The sequence below is a fragment of the Mus musculus genome, chromosome 7 (assembly GCF_000001635.26).
Source record: "Mus musculus strain C57BL/6J chromosome 7, GRCm38.p6 C57BL/6J".
NCBI classification, from domain to species: Eukaryota; Metazoa; Chordata; class Mammalia; order Rodentia; family Muridae; genus Mus; species Mus musculus.
In genome coordinates, this window is record NC_000073.6 from 4,964,751 (window position 1) to 4,981,041 (window position 16,291).

Below are 16,291 nucleotides of genomic sequence, written 5' to 3' on the forward strand. Positions count from 1 at the left end.
CCCCCAGCCCTCCTCCCTCAGACTCAAGGATCCGGAGCAGCCTTCCTCTCTCAGGCCCAGGATTCTAGACCCCAGCCATCTTCCTCAGGCCCGGAATCCCCGGAACGAAACTGCTTTCCTCAAACTCAGGAATCCAGCGCTCCTCCATTTGACCCAAGGATCTTGACCCTAGCCTTCTTTCAGATCTAGGGGTGCAGCCCCTGGCCTCTTCCCTCAAAAGGTCTCGGATTTTCTTTAATCTGATCCCATCTGCTCTGTTCCTCAGCTCCTGACTCTGGCGCCCTGTTGACAAACAAATCTTTTGAGAGGTGTATCCAGGAGCCATGCACTGGGGTCCTGTTTAGGAACAAAATAAGAGAGGATTCTAAAATGATGTCATGAGAAATGACCTCAGACTGGGGACCAGAAACAGGTGGCAGAGCAGCTGGGGATCGAGGATGACTGTACCCCTTTTGCGGGACAGCTGTTGGGTTTAAAGCACCGAGAACCACGTGGGTTCACTTCATTGTCCAAAATACACTTTTTATTTTGTAGATATTTTTAGTTTTACAAAAACAATCACAAAGGTCACACAGTTGTAAAAGACACACAGTTGCCAAGGTCCCTTGGACCCTTCACACAGCTTGCCCCAAGGTCAGCATCTTACCCAAGATTCATCACTAAATTAGCAAAGCTTTCAACAATAGTCATCCATCCTACCCACCATCTTTGTCCTCAAGGTCCTTTTCCTGTTCCCAAGTCCAGTCCGGGGCACCATGGTTCATTTGGTGAACTCACTGTTAAATCTAGAAAGTGTAGGTTCCTGGTTGGGATTATAGTTCTGGCTGCAGTCTTTGTTTTCCCTGCATGAACCTCTGGAAGCTCATATCCACCACTGTGTAAATCTCCATCATAACACAGGCCTGTAATCCCAGCATTGAGAGGTGGACGAAGGATGATCAGAAGTTCGAGGTTACCCTCTGCCACCTAGTGAGGGAACATCCTGGGATACAGAAAAACTTGAAAAATTTTTTAAGTATAAATTCCTGTGATGTTTCTAGTTTCTGCTGGGAGCTGGGGACTCCAGACACACAGAACTGGAGTCTGTGTGCTGTTTGGGACAAGGAAGAGCCATGAAACTAGTCCTGGCTCTCAGGATTGATGGGTCCCTGAATATAGATGGAGCTGGGTTATTCATAACCAGAGAACTTGGGGCATCTTGTGGAAATAGAAGATGGAAGGGTCTAGACCAGATGTTTGTGACAAGGACAGGAAGAGTAGACATAGGTATCTGGGAGGGCTCCAGGGATGGGAACGTTTCTGTAGGACAAGATGGAAGTCAAAGGTGCTAGGTGGAGCATATAAGGTGTGTGGGTGTCTGTCGGCAGTGGTGTGGTGGTGTGTGGGTGGTGGTGGTGGTGGTGGTAGTGGTATGTGTACACACATGTTTCTTTTGCTCTGTGTGTGTGACAATTCCCACAATGTCACCAACACAGAGCCCAGAAACTGTCAGATCAACATAATATCGGATCCTGTAAGTTTGGATTTTGTGCCTCAAATGGTGGGAGCTCCCCCTCACCATGGTCTTAGACAGTGGTTCTCAACCCTCCTAATGCTGTGACTCTTCAATATAATTCCCCAATGATAAAACTGTTTCATTGCTACTTTGTAACTGTAATGTTGTTACTGCTATGAATCATAATGTAAATGTCTAATAAGGAGGAGATCTGATACGCAACCCCTGTGAAAAGGTTGTTCAACTCCCCCAAAGGGGGGCCACGACCCACAGGCTGAGAACCACTGCTCTTACAGAAGAGTGGTCCCATCAGAATTCATGATAAGCATTCAACATTTCAGAGCACAGAAATATATCTGTAGGAGAAACGGAAACTTGGGCTGTGAAGATGCTCAGGGGTTGGGGAAGAGGTTAAGTTGATAGAGGGCCTTCCTAGCACAGGGAAGCCCCAGGTTCCTCAACAATGCCCAGCACCTCAAAATAGTGGGGAAGTACAGGCCAGCACTGGGGAAGTACAGGCCAGCACTGGGGAAGTGGAGGTGGAGGATCCAAAGCTCTAGGTCAGCTACGTAGTCAGTTGAGGGCAGTAAAGAAAAATCAAGGTGAGAAAGAAGAGGGAGGAGAAGGAAAGATGATAAGAAGAGGAGGGGAAGAGGGAGAGGAGGAGATGGAGGAGATGGAAGAGGAGATGGAGGAGGAAGAAAAAGAAGAAGAGGGGAAGAGGAAGAAGAGGAGGAAGAAGGGGAAAAGGAAGAAGAGGAGAAGTGGAGATGGAGGAGAAGATGGAGGAAGAGGAAGAAGAGGAGAAAGAGGAGGAAATGGAGAAGGGAGAGGAAGAAGAAGAGGGCAAGGAAGAGGAAGAAGAGGAGGAAAAAGAAAGAAGACAAAAGGAAAATGGAAAGGTGAGAAGGGGATGAGGCTGCAGCAGCACACAATTGGGACCCCTTAGTCCTCAGTTGTGTGTGTGTGCACTTCAGGGAAGGGAGATGTGTGCACATCCACATCCAGTGTGTTCCCCCTTCTCCCAGAACAGCTGCTGCCTTTCCCAGGTGGCCTCAAGAGCTCCGGTTCTGACCACTGTCTCAGTCACCTGGTCATGAAGCTCTGTTATCTGCCTCCATCCCCCCACTGTCTTTGATTTCATCTTCCTCCTCGTCGGTCCACTCCTCCAAACTTGATCCTCCCTCTTCTTCCTCCCCATCTTTGTAGGGTATAACCCCCAAGCTTCCGGATCCCTCTCCACTACCCTGGAGCCCCCAGTTGTCCCCTAAAACATCAAAGACAGCTAGTGGAGGACTCCTAGTCTCAGGATCCAGGTCCAGAAGTCCCTGGAGCAAGGTCAGAGCTGGGGGTGCAAACTGGTCCCAGGGTGCTGGTGGCCGAGGGGGCTGGGGCTTAGTGGTCATCCAACCAGCAAAGGCCTCAAACTCAGGATCAGGAGCCAATGCTACATCCCAAGGGAAGCAGGCCGTGGCAGCACAGAAGAGAAGCACACCCAGTGCCCAGGAGTCCACAGCTGGCCTCAGGGGCAGTGTGTTTGGTGGCAGCAGGAGGCAGAGTTCAGGTGGTGCAGTGGGCAGAGGCACTGGGGGAGCAGGGGTTGGGCTGCCTTCAGGTCGAGTCAAACCCAGGTCACCCAGGGCTACTCTGTTACAGTCAGGGTCGAAGACTAGCACATTGTCTGGCTTGACATCTGCATGCACTAGCCCCCGGCCATGGAGGAAGTCCAGGGCTCCAGCCAGCTGGGCCACTATCCGCTTCACCATCAGCTCTGGGAGGCCCTAAAGTTGGGGAGAAAGGCAACAAGTCAAGCTCTCTTCCTCATCTTGGACACAGCTCTTAATTCTGAAAGACTCTGACACTCAAGGTCTGAGTGTCTAGAACTCAGAGCCCCCAGAAAGACAACTGATATATCCACAAACACTCAAAGTTCTTCAGATTAGCCACTCTGTCTCTACACCCAGTGAGTCCCAACAGAACCTCCTTTAAATCAGAACTTATTTCTCTGTCTGTGTCTTTCTGTGTGCCTCCCTGTGTCTATCACTTTCGGTGTCTCTCTGTCTCTGTCCCTCTCAGTCTCTCCTTCCCTCCCCCTCCTCTCTGTTTTTATGGGGGCTTGGGTTTTTTTTGTTTTTGTTTTTGTTTTTTTTGTTTTTTGTTTTTTGGTTTTTTTTTTGAGATAGGGTCTCACTATGTAGTACAGGTTGGCCTTGAACTCATAGAGGTCCACCTGCTTCGCCTCCCAAGCGCTGGTATTAAATGTCTTAGAATCTAAACCTTCTAGTTAACCCTGATCTTAGCCACATATTGATGTAGAACTTGTCTAACTCAGACTGTCCTCATATCAGTCTGTCCTACTGTCCAGCCAGGCCTCTATCCAACAATATTAAAAAATGCATCCACTCCACATCCACTTTGTATCCAGGCAGAAATGCAACTCTCCTATTTTCATATCTAACACCCACCTCTCATCCTTCTTGGTTTCTTTCTTGTTCTTTTTATCCTCTTACCCACCCATTCATCTGTCCATGCATTCAGTCATCCATTCATCCATCACCCACCCATCCATCTATCCATCCATCCATCATCCATCCATCACCCATCCATCCATCATCCATCCATCCATCCATCCATCCATCCATCCATCCACCCATTCATCCATCATCTACCCACCCATCATCCCTCCATCTATCATCCCTCCATCAACTATCTACTCAATTAGTCATTCAACCAGCCAACTGTGCAACTATTCAAGCATGCATCCATTTGTCCATCCATACCCACCTAACCGTGCATTACGCATCCATACAGCTATCAAGGTAGCCATCCATGCAGTCATCTATTTATTCATCCATGCATCCACACATCTGTCCACCCACCCATGAGTTGATCAATCTGTACACCAGCTATCCATACATGTTTGTATTCATCCACCCACCCATGCATTCATGCTCGCATCCATCCACCCATGCATCTGTCCTCCACTCAGTATCCTTTCATCCAAGCATCCATCTACTTATCTTCCCTCCCTCCCTCTCTTCCTTGCTTTCACTTACCCTATTTCTACCCCTAATTCCATCTCAAACCCAAGCACCCCCCTATAATCTCTCCATGCACCGGATCTCAGAACAAGAGAGGCTAAGACTCTCCTGTGTCCAGTTCTGACCTAGAACCCTTTCTAGAGAAAGCTCCATTTCAGCTCTACCCAAATGTCCAGCAGACACTGCCTGTGCTAACCTGCCCTTGTACAACCACAGCCCACCTATGTAGGAGCAACCATAAACCCTCTCATCTCACTCCAGCTATCCCTACCTCCTAATCCCAGCATCAACTGGAGCCTCGAAGCTGTATACACTCCAACCCCTCAATAGCTCTAATCCACTCCCAACCCTAATGGCAACCCAGCCCTCCCCCTCCTAGCTTGCGTTTGGACCATCATATGGATCAGTTCTGGGGTTAGGCAGGGAACTGTGTTGATGATTAGGAATGGGGAGGTCATTTGGAGTCTCAGGGTGGATCTAGATGGGGCAGTGAATTGGGGGCAGGGATGAGGTGGGTCTGAGCAGTCTTTTCCAGCCTTGCCTTCTCCTGGAGCATTCCACTGAGATCCCCACAGGGTGCAAACTCCTGAGCAAAGGCAAAATATCGAGGTGTCTGTAGGGGCCTTCCCAGGGTCTGTAGTAGGCCTGGATGTGAAGAGACGCAGCGGCCCACACAGAATTCTCTCAGGAACGTTGTTCTCAGGACTGAGTCCCTTCGGAGGAGCTTAAGGGCCACAGTTTGACCTGTCGGGAAGATGGTGTCAGATAAGAACCTGGGACATCATGGTCCTGCTATGGGACCTTAGGGAAGCCACTTGACCTCTCTGAGCCTGAGAATTTTCATGAAAGTCAAGTTTCTCCATCTGTGAAGTGTGGATTGAAACAGATCTTTCCTTATTTGCTCTGCTATTCTATATTAGCCTGCTGTGCTGCCTTGTATAACTGACTTACCCTCTCTGGTCTTCCATTTCCTATAAGATAAAGGGACATGATAGTGACATGAATTCCAGTTCAAATTGTTCTCTTGCCTTGCTGTGTGATGTGAGACTTGGAGTCTGCCATAACCTCTCTGGGGGACCTATATCTCTCAGAAGATCACAGAGTTCTACATTTTCAGAGTTCCCACCAGGTCTGGCTTATCTCTGAGATGTCTCATGCTGAGAGAATTTGAAGTCCACCCCTTGGTGGCTGAACTCACCTCCTTGGCGTGGCTGGGCTAGGAGCACGCGGCCATAGGAGCCGGAACCTAGCTTTCGGATGAGACGGTACTGTACACACAGGCTTCTTACTGATGTCACTCGGCTGGCTGTTAGCTCCACTAGCCGCTGCAGGGCCATGGCCGTGTCCTCCTGTGGGGAGAAGGAGTTGGGTGGTTGAGGGGTGAGTTTGGGGCCTCTTGGAACAATGGGAGAGATCAGAGGCCAAGCCCAGAACCAAGCTTAGGATGCAAGGGACAGGGGTCACTGTCTCTAGAGAGAAGTATGAGTCACAGTGAGTCACCGTGCCTGGGGACACCTGTTTTTTTTGTGTGTGTGTCCTAGCAGAATTAGGGGTCTTTGTCTGCTCCCCACTTGAGGGAGGCAGCCAGATATTCTCAACCCATGTTACTATGGCTTCAGTGATTAGTCCACTGGACCCCCTCACCCTCTCCCATGTGATCTGGTCTTTGTTCACTGGGGGACTCTTTGGGTCTGCACTATTGTCCCTCCTTGAATCTGGGCCTTTAGTCTCTCTCTCCCTCCCTCCTTCCCTCCCTGCCTTCTCTCCCTCTCCCTCCCCACTCCCTCTTTCTCCTGCTTTCTCAGTCTCTCTGCCTCCCTTTTATCCCGCCTCTCACCTCTGTGTCCCCATCCTCGGTGGTCTCGAGGACCCTGCGCTCCATCTCAGAGTTGCCTGGTATCAGCTGGCCCTTATAGGCACCCCTTATTTAGACTCCCCAAAGAGGAAGCAGCCTGAGGCACCCTTTGCACCCCGATGGGTCCTTGCCCAGAGAGGTTGGTGAAGCTGATAAGAGTCGCCTTGGTCTCTCTCTGTCTGAAACAGTCTTCCCAGCCCCCTAAGACTCCTCAGACTCCCTCCCTGCTCCCTGTCACCTTCTGGGGGGGTGTGTCCCCTTTTGTATTGCCTTATTTCTTTCTTTTGTGTCTTCTCAGCCTTCAATCCCTTCTCTACAACCTCTGGTAGTAGTCTCTCCTGAATCTCTCTCTCTCTCTCTCTCTCTCTCTCTCTCTCTCTCTCTCCCCCTCTCTCACTCTCCCCCCCCTCTCCCTCTCTCCTTCTCCCTTTAATGTCTGTGTTCCTCTCTCTTTATCTTTCTTTTCTATTTTTCTCACTTTGTCTTTCTTTACTCTCTGTGTGTAACTTTGACTCTTTTTCTTTTCATCTGTCTGTCTCTTTTTCCACCACCCTATCCCTCTCTCTGTTTCTTCCCAGGGTACTCTCACTCTCTCTACCCTGCCTCTGTTTGCTTGGACTTCCCTATACACTCTCCCCTGCTTATCCACCCAGGCTGCCCATGGGATAGCCCCAGGCTCTCTTCTCTCACTTCCTTCTCTCTGACTCTCGTGGGTTGTCTCTGTTCTCTCTTTGTTCTGTCTCTCGGAGCCTTTTGTCCCTCCCTTTCTCTGGGCAGAGGTGTGTGTGACAGCTCAGAGACAGAGACATCCTGTCCCCCCTACACGCCTCCCTCACCTCCCTAACCCGATGTCCCCTCCCTCCCTCTTCCAAACTTAGACCGGCTTGAACTCTGGGCGCTGGTCCCAGGACAGAGGGGACGAAACATATTGTGAACCCCCAAGAGCCAGGCCTGAGAGCAGAGGAAAAAGGAGGGGAGGCTCTTTCAAAGCCATCTGGGATAATTGAAAGGAGTTCAGAACTTCCTCCAGGGGCTGGAAGTGCTGAAGGCCAGAATCCAGGGCTGTTTCCACAGCCTTGCCCCTTAATAACAAGCCTAAGCCCAGCCTGCCTTGACTATGGGAGTCCAGGCATTAACCCCGCTTCCCTAAATCCAGGAGTCCAGATCTTCAGCCCTCCTCTCCTAGACCCAGGGATCTAGACCCTCAGCATTCCTCCTTCACAGAGGCCAACCCTGACTTCAGCCTTCTGCCTCAGACCCAGGGGTCTAGATCTCAGCCTTCCACAACCAGACCTGGGGTTCCACGTCAACCCCTTCTCTCTCGGGTCCAGGGGTCTAGACTCCCACATGCTCAGGAATTCAGGCCTCGGCTTCTCTTCCTCAAAGGGTCCAAGAACCAACCCTCCTCTCTCAGACCCCAGCTCTCCTCCCTCTACTCCAGCCCTCCTTCCTAGATCCAAGAGCCATTCCACCATGGGACTTGGGAGCAGAGGTTGCTGGGGACACTGGGTCACAGGTGCTTCGCTCTGTGCTCTACAATGTGCCCTGACCCTAGGGAGAGCAGGGGGCTTCACAGCTACCCACAGTGTCAGGCTTTACTCCAGCCCCATGGAGCAGGAAACTGAGGTTCCGAGAACAGCATCGTCTTACACGGGGCCAGAGGGAGCCAGGTCCGTGCCAGGGCTGGGTGACTCACAGCCCTGACGTCGGCACCGCTCGAGTTTCCACTACTACTACAGCCGGCTATTAATAAAGACACAACACGGCTCTCAGAGGCTCTGGAATGATCCCCAGGAAACTGGCCGTGGTGGTTGCCGCTGAAGAGCCTGACTGGGCTGAAGTACAATTTCCCTTGATCTTTGTCTTTTTCGTGTCCCATTTTGGAGAGTAGCAAAGGCACGGAAAGGTTGACACAGGGCTGGCTAGATGGCTCAGCCAGTAAAGGAGTTTTACAACAAGCCTGGCGACCTGAGTTCAAAACCTGGAACCAATATGGTAGAAGGAGAGAACTAACTCCCACATGGTGACCTCTGACCCCAAAATGTGAGCTATGGAATGTGTGTAGACACACACACACACACACACACACACACACACACACACACACACAAGAGAGAGAGAGAGAGAGAGAGAGAGAGAGAGAGAGAGAGAGAGAGAGAGAATAAACAAATGTCATAAAATTAATAAAATAAAAATACTCTAGCAAAGCCAGGCATTGTGGTACATACCTATAATCCTAGCACTCAGGAGCCTGAGGCAGGAGGATCTTGAGCTGGAGGCTGTCCAGAGCTAATGAGTTCCAGGCTAACCTGGGATTCATAGTAAAACCTGACACAAACAAATAAACAAATGTGGCCAGGTATAGCGTTGTAGACTTTTAATCTCAGACACTGGGGTAGGGGTGGGGGACTGAGGCAGGAGTGTCCTAAGTTCAAGAATGCCTGAGCTACATGGACTGTTGAAAGCCAGCCTGGACAAATGGAAACACTGTCCCAGGAGAATTTAATTAATTAATTCTTTAGTTAGCTAGTTAATTAAGAAAGCCAGGTATAGTAGTGACTGCCTATACCCACAGCACTTAAGAGGCCAAGGCAGGAGTATAAATTTGAGGGCAAAATGAACAACTTAGCAAGACTATGTTAAAAGAAAAGCAAAGGGCTGGTGAGATGGCTCAGTGGGTAAGAGCACCCGACTGCTCTTCCGAAGGTCAGGAGTTCAAATCCCAGCAACCACATGGTGGCTCACAACCATCCGTAACAAGATCTGACTCCCTCTCCTGGAGTGTCTGAGGACAGCTACAGTGTACTTTACATGTAATAAAGAAATAAATAAAATCTTAAAAAAAAAAAAAGAAAAGCAAAAACCAAGTCAGGCAGTGGTGGTGCACGCCTTTAATCCCAGCACTTGGGAGGCAGAGGCAGGTGGATTTCTGAGTTCAAGGCCAGCCTGGTCTACAGAGTGAGTTCCAGGACAGCCAGGGCTACACAGAGAAACCCTGTCTCGAAAAACCAAAACCAAACAAACAAACAACTCTCTTGAGAAATGAAAATTATATATATATATATATATATATATATATACATATATATATATATATATATACATATATATATATATATATGTGTGTGTGTGTGTGTGTGTGTGTGTGGTAAATAGGCTGTTTTGTTTGTTTTTTAAATATAAGATAATAAAAGTAATAGAACAAAATACAGGTGAACTACAACTTTATTATCATTTATATATTAAATTTCTTAAGAAATAAGTATTGGTATTTTGCCTATGTGTATATGTCTCTGCACCATCTCTGAATCCACAACAGCCTGTGTGGATTCAACCCACAATCCTCAGCAAATCCTTTAAATAATCTAGGTAAGGCAGGAGTGCGCAAGGGGTGGGGCTAGAGAGATGGCGTGCCCAGCCAGAGCACTCTGGGTTCATCCCCCTGTGGAGGGAGAGAACTGACTCCCCCTAAGTCATCCTCTGACTGCATATGGAGCACGCATGCAGGTATGGTGGCTCATGAGTCTACCCAGAAGTCAGGAGGCAGGGCTGGGAAGATCTCGATGAGTTTCAGGTCAGCCAGGGTTACACAGGGAGATCCTATCTCAAAAGGAAAAATAAAATAGAATTTAAAGACAATAATAACAACAACAACAACAACAACAACCCAGGAATTTATGTGGTGGAGACAGTCCAGTTGTGAAGACACTCGCTGCTGTTGTGAATGACCTGGGTTCAGTTCCCAGCAGCCACATACAAAAAAATCCAGCCTCGGGGAATCTACAGAAAGAGGAAGTCTAATTTCTTCTTCTGCCTTGGTAGATAGTCTCATGTATGTAGCAAACACACACATACACATCTTTATAAACAGATAAATATCCATGCATGTCTTTCAGGAAACTTCTAAATAGCTGTTTTGTTTGCATTATTTATTTATTTTTTATCTCATGAGTATGTGTTCCCTATGCAAAAATAAAATCCAAAATAACAAGATGATATGGTGATACCGTTATGTACTTTATGACAAGTCCTGGGCATTACGCTTTTTTTTTTCTTAATTCATTTATTCAAGAGTTTCTGAAGTCCAACATACCCTACTGATCAGAATGATACTTCTCAGGTTACTGGCAGGGAAACTGAGGCATGGAGCAGCAGTCGTTGGTCATGGACACCGAGTGCCAGTATTCCATCTTGTCTGCAGATGCCAGGCTACTCTTTGTCTCCCATCCAGAGGGTTTCTGTGGCCTGAGCGCCAGGCTTACCCATGCTCCCTGGCTCAGGGGATTTAGGGTCAGTGGTGTAAACCTGGCCTGCAGGGATGGTACTAACAGAGGCTCTGTCAGAACAGAAAGGTCAGGCTGGAGAGGTGTCCACCTGGGCCACTGAGAGGAGACCGTGAGGGGCCCTGTCAGGCCTCCAGCCTGTCACAGCCCTCCCCCAAAGCTCACTGATGATCCGGGGAGCTTTGCACCTCCCCATTTAGCAACGACTGCTTCACGGGGTCACCCAGAGTGACCTCAGCACACAGGTGTGGCAGGGGACAGTCCTGGCCTGGCCCTAGAGTGTACATGCATACACACACCACTCCCCTCTTTAAAGTTAAGCTCTGGGCACCAAGCCTTCCTCTTTCAGTGCTCCTGCATGCCAGCCCCAAGGGCTTCTCCTGTGACCCTTTCCTGACTTTGTAACTTCCTGGCTGATCTTGGGATTTCTGGTGGATGTCCCAGTGCCTCTGTGCCTCAGTTTCCTTCCATGTGACGTAGGGGTACTTGCAGTTCCTATTAAAAACATTATGAAAGGGACAATTTAAAGGCTGGCAAGATGGCTCAGTGGATAGGTGGGATTTGGTTCTGGTAGAAGCAGAGAACTGACTCTGGAACCTCCACATGTGGGCTGTGTCACAAAGGCACACCCCTCACACTAAATACATAAATGTCACATGTGGGCTGTGCCACAAAGGCACACCCCTCACACTAAATACATAAACGTAATAAGAAACAAAACTTCCCAGATAACTGAAGCCTTTTGTACCCTTTTTTCCTCTTTAAATCTTGGCCTTTCTTCCCAGAAGCAGCCACTCGCTTTCATGAGGCATCTGCTACTGCTTGATTTAAAACAGAAAAGATTTTGCTACATTTTGCTCCCTGTGTGAATAAATCTATCACTGCCATAGGGTGTCATGTTGCCTGTTTTTCAATTTTGTATAAATAGCATCTTGTTTGACCTTCTGTGACTTGCTTTGACCCTCAACAGCTCAACAAAACATTGGTGAGCTCAGTTTCTCCCCTTGTAGGCGAGTCTCTCTCACGGTCTGGCATGTGATACACTGTCTCTGATCAGAGGATGCACATGGGAGCCTCTGGCCAACCCTGTGCTCTCATATACAGGCATGGCAAGGACTCTTGAACATGTTGCTGCCTGTTAATGTCTTCCCCCACTTGCAAGAAGTGACACATTTTCACTAGCCTTGGCCTTGAAGAATTCCTCAGTGAGAGGAGAAAGAATGTGAGCTTCCTTAGGCAGTGCCACACAGCCCTCCCACCTGACTTTAGGCTATGTATGTATGTATGTATGTATGTATGTATGTATGTATGTATGTATTATTGAGGTCACAGACCTGTCTGACAACCTGAGGAAAGCTGAAGATTGTTGCATTATCTAATATATGATAACCACAGATAGCCCTTTGGGACTTGACACATGACTCGTCCAACTTGAGAACAATGGAAAATAGATTCTCAAAACCACCTTTGAGGACCTTGAAAGATAGGCCAGTGGTTAAGGACACTTGATGCTCTTGAAGAGGATCTGGTTCAGTCCTCTGCATGGTAGGTGACTGACTTACAAATAAATGCCTGTTAACGCCAGCTCCGGGATCTGGCACCCTCTTCTGGCCTCTGCAGGGACTGCACTTTTACTCACATGCACATACGCACACATACACATACGCACATGCGCACACACACACTAAATAAGTATTTACAGAATTAATAATGACTAATAAAAGTGGGCAGAGGAAATGGCCCAACAGGAGAGCGCTTGTTTAGCAAAGTGTGAGACCCTGGATTTAATCCCTAGTACCAGTAATAAAAAGAAAGGACAGGAAGGAAAATAGGAAGAAAGAATAACAAAAGCCAGTCACAGTACTTATTGGTTTGTTTGTTTGAAACAGAGCCTTATTCTGTAGCTCAGGCTAACCTCACATGATCCTCCTGAATAAAAAACAAAACAAACAACAACAGCAAATCTGTGTAAGGCAAGCTCCAATCAGACATGAGCTGGATGCTGTTGGTGTTGAGTTCAATGTCATTGAACCAACAGTATATATTTATGGGGCCAGTGACCTAGCTGAGCAAACCTGATGACCTGAGTTCAATCCCTGGGACCCATGTGGTTAAAGAGTAGAACTGAAGAGCACTGAGGTGGCTCAGTGGGTAAGAGCACTGACTGCTCTTCCGAAGGTCCTGAGTTCAAATCTCAGCAACCACATGGTGGCTCACAACCACCTGTAATGAGACCTGATGCCCTCTTCTGCCGGATGGTGGTGTCGCACGCCTTTAATCCCAGCACTTGGGAGGAAGAGGCAGGCAGATTTCTGAGTTTGAGGCCAGCCTGGTCTACAAAGTGAGTTCAAGGACAGCCAGGGCTGTACAGAGAAACCCTGTCTTGGAAAACAAAACAAAACAACAACAACGAAGAGTTGAACTGACTCTGACTGCCACAAGTTATCCTCTGACCTCCACATATGCATTGTGGTATGCCAGTGCCCACATATTTACACATGCACACAGAATAAACAAACAAACAAATGTAATAACATTGGAGAAAGAAAAATGTGTATTTGTGTGTGTGTGCGTGTGTGTGCGCGCGCGTGTGTGTGTGTGTGTGTGTGTGTGTGTGTGTGTGTGTGCGCACAGCCTATATCTGCCTCAGGATGCATACAGGGAGTCAGTTCTCCCATTCTACTCTGTGGGGTCCTAGGGATCAAACTCAAGTTGTCAGGCTAGGTGGCAAGCACCTTTATGGATATACAATCTTACCAGCTTCCACAATATATATTTGAACAAAGACCCCCAAATAAGCAAAGTTATGTACTGACCAGCTGGTGAAAATCTGAGCAGTCTTTTGGGAACCTGACTCTTGCCTTCCCCCAGGGCAATGGTTCAATAATGGCTCATTTTATATTCTGGGCAACTTTATAGAGCGCAACTGCCACAGGGGTGATGGTACAGGTCTCTAATCCAAGCACTCAGGAAGGGAGGGGAGGAGGGTTACAAAGTTCAAGGTCACTTTTTAAGACCTTGTTTCAAAATGAAAAGTCAAAAACAACAGCAATGATAAAAACAGGGCTCAGATTGTGTCTCAATGGTGAAGCACCTGTGCAAGGCTCCAAGACTGACCCAAGTGCACATGTGCCCATGTGCATAGACATAAACAAATATGCAGACACACAGAGACACACACACACAGACACACACACACAGACACACACACACAGAGACACACACATGCAGACAGATACACAGAGACACAGACACACACACATACACACATGCAGACAGATACACAGAGACACAGACACACACATGCACACACATACAGACATACACCGAGAGAGACAGAGACACACAGAGACACAGAGAGAGAGAAAAAAACACATATACACAGAAAGACACGCGGACACACACATACAGACACAATCAGAGACAGAGATACACACAGAGACACACATACACTCACACATGCAGACACACATGCAGACAGATACACAGACACACACATACAGATAGACACACACACAGACACACAGACACACACCACATGGTGTGGGGAGGGCTGGGGATGTAGCTCAGTGTACTTTTCCAGCATGAGTGAGACCTTACCTTTAATACTTAGTATTGGAAGAACCTTCCCTCAACATGTATTTTTTAAGACAAGGTCTCCTAAAGCCCAGGCTAGCCTCCAAGAATGACCCTTAGCTTTTGATCTGCCTGCCTCCAGATCCTGAGTGCTGGGATGACAGATGTTCACCACTACACCTAGATTTTTTAAAAATTTATTTATTTTTATTATATTTGTATAAGTGTTTTGCCTGAGTGTATATGTGTGCACTGTGTGCATGCCTCGCACCTTTGAAGGCCAGGAGAGGGTGCAGAATCCCGCAGGAGTTAGGGACAGTTGTGAGCTGCCATGTGGGTGGTGGAAACAGAACCCTGATCCTCTTCAAGAACAGCAAGTGCTCTTAAGCACCAAACCATCTCTCTAGCCCCATATACCCGTGGGCTGTTTTTAAAATGTGGTACCAGGGATCAAATTCAAGGCTTTGTGCATGTTAGGCACACTGTACCAGATGAGCTATGCCATGCTAGTTTGAGTTTACGTACAACACTTACAACTTGGCACATCTGGAACTGGAAGCCCCCCTGGAGCCTGCTCTGGATCTCTCGAGAGCGTGGAAACCACGGGCTCAGAACTGTTGCCTTCTTCAACCCAGAGGGCTTGTCTCCTAAGTGACATCACCTCAGCCTTTTCCCATCTCCAGCCTGTTTCCTGGAATGGCCTACCCTAACCCCCAAAGAACATCTTTTTTAATGCTCAACTCTGACCTGGCCCTTCTTCTTTTCCATAGCCTCTCTTGGCCCCACATTGCTCTTGGAAGAGTCCAAAGCTCCCCACCCTGGCCCCAGATCTCTTAGTGGCTGGCACCTACTCCATCTTATCACTAGTCTCACCCCATCTCACCCAACACTCCAGTTACACGGAAGGTTTCAGAGTGCCCAAGGCATGCTGGGTTCTCTCTCCCTTGTCTCAGAAAATGTGTGGGGAATGAAGAGCCAGACTGTTGGCCAAATACAGTGGGTCTAATGGTTGCATAAATCCTGTGTGATTAGCAATAATTCTAGCTGGTATTTACTGAACTCTGCGTCTTACCAGCCCCTGTGCTAATCCTCACAGCAGCCCCAGGGAGGTCGGTCCTATTCTTAGCTGTGTTTCATAGTTGAGGAAAGAGAGACTTGCAGAGATTAAGCCTCCTGCTCCTTGTCCTACTGGGGGGAGGGTCAGTAGCAGAGCTGGGATCTCCCATGCAAACCTGCTGCATTTCATACCCTTTGCAGAAGTTTGTGAACCAAGGACTATGGGCAGATACATGTCAGGCAAGGTTACTGTCTTCTCTTTCAATTGCATTTAGTCTCAATACACACTTCCTTAGACCTTGCATAAGTTAAGTCAGGGGTAGGGGGCTGGCCCAGGTGAAAGCAGGTAGAGATCATCCTTGCTCCCATGGGCATCTGCAAAGGATTTGGACAGGCCTGTCAATGATTTTGAAACCGGGTGAACCTGATCTAACAGAGGTGCCAGAGTCAAGCCCAAGAGTAGCTCTCAACAGTCTGAGGGTGAGGTACGAAGAGGTGTTTGAGCAGAAACCATGTGACAAGAGTAGGAACTAAGGTCACTGACATAAGGACTGAATTCTTATCAGAACAAGGAGATGAAATAGCTATGGAATGCCCACCTGGCTGCTGTGTATCCAGTGGTATGGGGGACTTGGGGTGTAGCAGAGACAAAACCAGCAAACAGCTCGCACAGAGTCTACACACAGGCGATCTACAGAGAGAGGAAACGAAGCCTGGGTGCTGGCCCAAATCTATACCCTCAGCATTCAGGAGGTTGGGACAAGAAGATCTGCAGCTCAAGGCCAGCCTGAGATACACAGTGTTTAAGGCCAACCTGAGCTACAAGGCAAGACCACAAACAAACAAACAAACAAACAAACAAACTGTAACAAAGATACAGATGGAGCTGGGAATGTAACACAGTCATTAGATTGCTTGTTTGGCATGTGTGAAGCTCTGGGTTCAGTCCCACATTTAAAAAAAAAATGAGGCAGGTGGGCTTGCA

The 16,291-nt window shown here is 48.1% G+C and overlaps 1 protein-coding gene across 4 annotated transcripts; it reads right to left on the minus strand.

The window, feature by feature from the left end:
* Positions 1 to 496: 496 nt before the first annotated feature.
* Positions 497 to 16,291, minus strand: Sbk3 (SH3 domain binding kinase family, member 3). 4 transcript variants are annotated; one of them, XM_030242715.1, is made up of 4 exons: positions 15,906 to 16,291; positions 5,735 to 5,885; positions 5,078 to 5,280; positions 497 to 3,276 (listed from the first exon to the last, which is right to left on the minus strand). In XM_030242715.1, the coding sequence occupies exons 2-4, from the start codon at positions 5,871 to 5,873 to the stop codon at positions 2,590 to 2,592; spliced, it is 1,029 nt and encodes a 342-aa protein (XP_030098575.1). In that variant the 5' UTR covers positions 5,874 to 5,885; positions 15,906 to 16,291; the 3' UTR covers positions 497 to 2,589. The 4 variants fall into 4 exon arrangements, with proteins under 4 accessions (XP_030098575.1, XP_006540198.1, XP_006540196.1 ...); XM_006540135.3 differs by lacking the exon at positions 15,906 to 16,291 and adding an exon at positions 8,620 to 8,638; XM_006540133.4 differs by lacking the exon at positions 15,906 to 16,291 and adding an exon at positions 6,374 to 6,741.

Excerpts from the sequence above, each read along its gene's own strand:
- Sbk3 (XM_006540133.4), bottom strand. The coding sequence starts at position 6,418 with ATGGAGCGCAGGGTCCTCGAGACCACCGAGGATGGGGACACAGAG. Across the intron at positions 5,886-6,373 it reads CCGAGGATGGGGACACAGAG|GAGGACACGGCCATGGCCCT; the intron begins GTGAGAGGCGGG and ends TTCTCCCCACAG. Across the intron at positions 3,277-5,077 it reads GTGGAATGCTCCAGGAGAAG|GGCCTCCCAGAGCTGATGGT; the intron begins GCAAGGCTGGAA and ends CCCCAACTTTAG.